The 7,493-nt window shown below is 35.5% G+C and overlaps 1 protein-coding gene across 1 annotated transcript; it reads left to right on the top strand.

Moving 5' to 3' along the window:
• Positions 1 to 4,264: 4,264 nt before the first annotated feature.
• On the top strand, positions 4,265 to 5,827 carry LOC117116671 (BTB/POZ domain-containing protein KCTD6-like). The gene has a single exon (XM_033260756.1). It carries the CDS (start codon positions 4,566 to 4,568, stop codon positions 5,211 to 5,213), a length of 648 nt encoding a protein of 215 aa, XP_033116647.1. The 5' UTR covers positions 4,265 to 4,565; the 3' UTR covers positions 5,214 to 5,827.
• Positions 5,828 to 7,493: the final 1,666 nt, after the last annotated feature.

The following is a 7,493-nucleotide window of genomic DNA, read 5'->3' as shown; positions in this document are numbered from 1 at the left end:
ACGATTTTTTGTCCGGGTTCCGGACAGGGGTGGCGCCAGCGGTGTGGGGGTGGGAAGAATGATTAGTAGATCTAAAATTGATTGTGAAGCCTTTAATACCACTAAATTGTCGAAATTTTCGGAGGCTTCGCCCCGAGGACCACTTTCGGAACCTTTTAATCGAATGTCGTCCACGCCCACTTTGCTTTCGTCGGGGAAATCTGACACCTCGTCGGGCAAATCCTGGCTCCGGATCCGGCCTTGATGTGAACGTAGCTTTAACTTATGACATGCTAGTCGTACAAGAATATTAAAACCCTGTTATTTGTCTTTCTTATTGTCTGCGTGACCACGCTAATGTGCTCGTCGACGCGTCGTTTTTTTGGGGTTTCATTCCACTAGGCCCCGGTATTCAACCTTTTTATTGTGGTGGCCAGTTCTAATTTGTTGAAACCAGCGGCGGGCCGACATATTTTTTTTTTCAATGACAGCCTCACCCATTTCCTTTTACAGGCCTCAGTCTATATGCCTATTACAGCATGGCATTGTATTTTTTTTTAATGAGGGTGTTATGCTGTGGAATATCAAATAGAGAAGTGGTTAGGGAATATCTCGAGCACCTAAAGGTCCGGTTCTCCCCCACCAAGTTTGGGGCTGAGGTAAGCAAGCTTTTAAAATAACATATCATATGCCCCATGGAAATTCTGATTACATGCAGACAGCTTTGATTGCTGTCATTATTACTAGTGTTTAAAAATATTATTCTTTACTACACTCAGAGACCTAGAAGATACAAGATAAAATTTATTGTCTCCAGTTAAAATAAACAAAGAAATTCCAATGCTCGCAAACAAAATACAATACAAAGAAATGTACATAATTATTGGTCAAGGGGAAAAAAATCAAAATTTTATCAAAAAGCACATAAAAATTGAAAATTATAGACGGCCAACAATATTTTAAAATAATAAAAAAAATATTAGAAGAGAACAAAGAAGTGTTACATATTTTAAAAAGGAGAAACTACTCGAGAGGAAAAAAAAAATCATAAAATAATAATAATCATTATTATTTTCTTATTTTTAATAATAATAACCACTATTAATATTTTCATCATTATTTAAATTATTGTCATTATCACAATTATTATTATTATTATTTATTTATTATTATTATTATTATTATTATTATTATTATTATTATATACAATATTATGATTATCATCTATCTTTTATGATTTTCATTGAAGTATTTTATACCCTTAGCGGTAAATAAATTACGATATCTATTTGTGTTTGCAATCGGTACTCTTGTGGGTAAGTAGTGCATTTAATAAACAATTAATTGATTGGTTGGGTTATGATTATGACAAAGATTTTGGAACAATATTATTTTATTTTAGTTTAGTATGTTGATGTTGCTAAAACATATATATATTTAATCAAACATATTGAGTGTAATCGAATTGACAGTAAAAGGCAAAAATAACTTTTCTCTAGAAAATATTTTAGAATTGGGATTTTCTTAAGGATCTGTGGACAGACCAGAAAATTTAAAATCATCTTACGTTATATTTTGTAGCAGTACACCACTAATTGAAACCACGGGGATTTGTGAGTGATCCTTCTCGTATCAGATCAGCATGGAAAACCTTCATTGGTGGTTTTTCGTTCGTATACTAGAGCGTGAATTTCACAGGTGGAGTAGCAAAACCAGGGGACAACGATTTGTCGGTGGGTTCTGCAATAGGTGTAATATATTCAATGCAAGAAAGAAATATTCGAAATTATTTGTTTGTTCCATTTATTTGTTACTTAAATTAACAACAAACCAGAGTATTTCTCTTAAAATCAGTGGCGGCGCTAGTGGGGTTGGGGGAGAGGGGAATTTCCCCGCAGATCATTTTCTTGCTTCCCTCCCCCAGTCCCACAAGAAAGAAGAAAAACACAATTCATCGGGGAGGAAAAAATGATAGGCCTATGTATTTTCTACATATTAGTAGACTATCTATCTATAAAATCGATTAAATAAGCTGAAACCCCTAAATTGTCATATTGTTCATGGGCTTCGCCCTCTGGACCACTTTTCAAGACATTTTCATCGACGCCCGACCACACCCTCTTTGGGCCACCCAGAATATTGCACCCCTCCCCCTAAAATTTTACCTAACCCCTTACTTGCCGCCCCCACCCAAATTCCAGACGCTGGCACCGCTGCTGCTTAAAAAAATATATATTTCACTGGTTTCATTTTAAACACAACATTTTTTATACATAAGATAAGATTATACTGACACTGGTTTCAAATCACGGTAGTAGTAGTTAAAAATCACCTAAATCACTTTATTTTGCGAATTAGAGCCCCTCAACTGATCATCGAGCCCTCGCACTTCACCTTCGCCTACTAAATGAATTTCCTTAACGTGCATACTGTAGGTCGGATGCTTAGGGCCTAATCATGAATTTATTGATCTGTTCCAATGAAGCTTTTCCAATATAGGCCTAAACAATCATTAAATCAGTCATTTTTTATTTGATTTGATTTATTTGATATCATCTCCACAACAATAACAACAACACAAAAACGGATACACAGAATACAAACAAATGAAATTGAGAATAGAAGTCATCTTTGTTGATATTTGGGGTGAACCCTCTAAATCCCAACACAGAATTTATTTTCCACGGGTGGATCAAGGAAACACGGTGGATACACCCCCTCCCCAGAAAATAAAGAGAAGAAAATAAAGTCTAGCAAGAGGGGAACACGGTATGTATGTATAGGCCTACTCCAAAAAATCCAATTTTTTGATAATTCCACGTAGCCGTGTAATGGTCTCAAGCATTTCTAAAATCTCGACCCCACTCCACTCCCTATGGCCAGGTGCGCTTGTCGCATGGCCCCTATACAGTCTTTTCACTTGTTATATTATATCTGTCTCTTATACACATCTAGATGTGTATAAGAGACAGAACATATTGAGTGTAATCGAATTGACAGTAAAAGGCAAAAATAACTTTTCTCTAGAAAATATTTTAGAATTGGGATTTTCTTAAGGATCTGTGGACAGACCAGAAAATTGAAAATCATCTTTGTCACGTTATATTTGAACCAATCTCTGTCTCTTATACACATCTAGATGTGTATAAGAGACAGGATGTAGTTAGGGTGAACGGGGCCAACCACCCTTATAGTTTTCCACCCACCCTTATTAACCAACTTTTCCATCCTTAAAATCCACTCTTATTATTTAGAGTTTACCAATGCTATCACACTCCCATCCTTAAAATGTCTACCACCCACCCTTAGTTAGATGTGTATAAGAGAAAGGTAGTAGTAATATGCATCTACCCTTTATCTATGAAAAGTCCCTCTCTGAGCCCCCTCTAAGTCCTAGGCCTAATTCAAATTCCTGGCTCTGCCACTGCTTCTAGGCCTAGTGGTGGTAGTAGTAGGGTCTAAAACAAGTGACCTAGGTCTAGGCTAGGCCTAACTACTAGTATACAATACATATACAATATTATGATTATTATCTATCTTTTATGATTTTCATTGAAGTATTTTATACCCTTAGTGGTAAATTAATTACGATATCTATTTGTGTTTGCAATCGGTACTCTTGTGGGTAAAGTATAACCAGAAATATATGTAAATATATTACACTAAAATAAACGAAGAAATTACAATGCTCGCAAAAAAAATACAGTTCCAAGAAATTCACATAAATATTGGTCAAGGAAAAAAAATCAAAATTCCATCAAAAGCACAGAAAATTTAAAATTACAGAAGGCCAAAAAATTAAAAAATTATTATTATTTTCTTATTTTTAATAATAATAATAATAATAATAATAATACTATATTCACTATTATATTCACTAATATTTTCATCATTATTACAATTATTATCATTATCACCATTACATTATTATTATTATTATTATTATTACAATATTATGATTATTATCTATCTTTTATGATTTTATATTTTATACCCTTAGCTAAAAATTATTACGATATTTATTCGTGTTTGCAATCGGTACTCTTTTAGGTAAAGTATAACAAGAAATATGTCTAAATTTATCCCCATTTTGAACATAATCAAACACAGTACTTTTGCCTAGGTAAGCGTGGTCTTTTAGTCTTGTTATTAGGAATCCAGTCTTTCTAACCAATTAACCAGGACATTTAAAATAATCAACAATTTAAAATTCGCATTTAAAAGAAGATTCAGTAGCTTAGGTAGCCACTGGAATCTGAACCCACTTCACTTCGGCTTATTTTTGTAACCCGGTGATTAAACAATTCTCTGATTGGCCAAAGAACAATCTTAACTTTTAGTACAGAGATAATCACTCACAGAGATAAAATATCACTCAATAGTAACAGACTTAAACATATCTGAGCATGAAATCCATAAGGCCTGGTGTCGATGCATCAAAAAGGGTTCTTAATTTACCCAATATTTACTGATTCTTGAGTTTTCTAACGCGTGATTCTGTGACCATTTGAGCTTAAGTCGGGCTTTAAGTTCATCGCTGCTTGGTAAATTACTGTACATTTTCATCTAGTACGGGATTCAATATTATGGCTTTGCCTGCAGTTGAAGTTGCTGACGAGGTATTGAACCTGAATGTCGGGGGATGCATCTATACAACAAGTCGCTCAACGTTAGCACGTTATCCGGATTCAATGCTAGGGTCAATGTTCAGCGGTCGTTTGCCATCTGCCGTCGATGATTGCCATCGCTACATCATTGACGGAGACGGTCCAACATTCCGACACATTCTGAATTTCCTCCGTCGATCAAAGCTTATTCTTCCTGACGGTTTCAAAGAGTGGGATATTCTATCGGCTGAGGCCGACTACTACCAATTACAAGAACTCATTCAACTTATCGACGAAAAACGTATTCTACGGCCTGGTGGGCCTACCTACGAATTTGTGGAGGTAGAATTTCATTTCAGAGATTCTCAACGCCCACTGCGGATTTATGGCAAACCAGAAATAATACATCAAATCCTAACATTCACAGGTGAAGAATTTCAAAATCAGCAGCTTTTTGATGTGATTTGCAGGGAAGAATTATACACTGGACATAAAATAAGACCGAATATAAGTAGAGTGAGGTTGTTCCGAGAAATAACCAAGTTTGGCTTTACGTTAATATCTACGTCCTCACTCGCACATGCACACAAGTGGACATTTTCACGAAAAGAGGTTGCCGACGACTGAATATTTAATATTCTGTTTTTAAGTGATATTTTTACTGGCTATAGTTTTTCTATCCTTATTAAATGTTAAGTATAGTGTGCGCCCATATTGATCATTGCGAAAATGCAGTGTAAAATAAGAATGTAGGCCTATTACCGGCTAAGTAGTGCATTTAATAAACAATTAATTGATTGGTTGGGTTATGATTATGACAAAGATTTTGGAACAATATTATTTTATTTTAGTTTAGTATGTTGATGTTGCTAAAACATATATATTTAATCAAACATATTGAGTGTAATCGAATTGACAGTAAAAGGCAAAAATAACTTTTCTCTAGAAAATATTTTAGAATTGGGATTTTCTTAAGGATCTGTGGACAGACCAGAAAATTGAAAATCATCTTTGTCACGTTATATTTTGTAGCAGTACACCACTAATTGAAACCACGGGGATTTGTGAGTGATCCTTCTCGTATCAGATCAGCATGGAAAACCTTCATTGGTGGTTTTTCGTTCGTATACTAGAGCGTGAATTTCACAGGTGGAGTAGCAAAACCAGGGGACAACGATTTGTCGGTGGGTTCTGCAATAGGTGAAATATATTCAATGCAAGAAAGAAATATTCGAAATTATTTGTGTTCCATTTATTTGTTACTTAAATTAACAACAAACCAGAGTATTTCTCTTAAAATCAGTGGCGGCGCTAGTGGGGTTGGGGGAGAGGGGAATTTCCCCGCAGATCATTTTCTTGCTCCCCTCCCCCAGTCCCACAAGAAAGAAGAAAAACACAATTCATCGGGGAGGAAAAAATGATAGGCCTATGTATTTTCTACATATTAGTAGACTATCTATCTATAAAATCGATTAAATAAGCTGAAACCCTAAATTGTCATATTGTTCAAGGGCTTCGCCCTCTGGACCACTTTTCAAGACATTTTCATTGACGCCCGACCACACCCACTTTGGGCCACCCAGAATATTGCACCCCTCCCCCTAAAATTTTACCTAACACCTTACTTGCCGCCCCCACCCAAATTTCAGACGCTGGCACCGCTGCTGCTTAAAAAATTATATATTTCACTGGTTTCATTTTAAACACAACATTTTTTATACATAAGATAAGATTATACTGACACTGGTTTCAAATCACGGTAGTAGTAGTAGTTAAAAATCACCTAAATCACTTTATTTTGCGAATTAGAGCCCCTCAACTGATCATCGAGCCCTCGCACTTCACCTTCGCCTACTAAATGAATTTCCTTAACGTGCATACTGTAGGTCGGATGCTTAGGGCCTAATCATGAATTTATTGATCTGTTCCAATGAAGCTTTTCCAATATAGGCCTAAATAATCATTAAATCAGTCATTTTTTATTTGATTTGATTTATTTGATATCATCTCCACAACAATAACAACAACACAAAAACGGATACACAGAATACAAACAAATGAAATTGAGAATAGAAGTCATCTTTGTTGATATTTGGGGTGAACCCTCTAAATCCCAACACAGAATTTATTTTCCACGGGTGGATCAAGGAAACACGGTGGATACACCCCCTCCCCAGAAAATAAAGAGAAGAAAATAAAGTCTAGCAAGAGGGGAACACGGTATGTATGTATAGGCCTACTCCAAAAAATCCAATTTTTTGATAATTCCACGTAGCCGTGTAATGGTCTCAAGCATTTCTAAAATCTCGACCCCACTCCACTCCCTATGGCCAGGTGCGCTTGTCGCATGGCCCCTATACAGTCTTTTCACTTGTTATATTATATAAAGTACGGTACCGTTCTAACATTTAAAAAATGGACTATTTTATACTATAACAATTCAGGGGCGGACGAAAACTTTCCCCTATAAATAATTGTAGGTCTACGACTTAATTAAGTAACCAAAATGATTTGGATACTATGATGCCCAATCTCAATCAAATGACCATCGCTCTTAATGGTCAAATCGATCATGTCTCTATAGGCTTTTATCTTCCCAATAATTATTATTAATAATTAATAATAATAATTATCCACCTATTATTACTATTACCACTACACCTATTTTGAGTATGTTGTGCCCCCCACACCCACTTCCTCCCCTCTTGAAAAATTCTAGATCCGCCCCTGCATTTTCTTTTAGTTTTCAAAAAATTATGGGGCCCCGGCCAGAGTCAAATCCACCTCTCCGCCCTAAAAACATTAAAAAATTAAGAATTAAATACGTGATTACCCGATAGGCCTATTATTAAATACGTGTAAAAACATTAAATAACATGTTATAATCGATTAATATAATGTATAGGC

This window comes from Anneissia japonica, unplaced genomic scaffold (assembly GCF_011630105.1).
Source record: "Anneissia japonica isolate Jap-2015-1 unplaced genomic scaffold, ASM1163010v1 scaffold287768_len205223_cov117, whole genome shotgun sequence".
NCBI lineage: Eukaryota > Metazoa > Echinodermata > Crinoidea > Comatulida > Comatulidae > Anneissia > Anneissia japonica.
The sequence above is the reverse complement of the archived record's forward strand: the minus strand, read 5'-3'. Positions and strand labels throughout refer to the sequence as shown.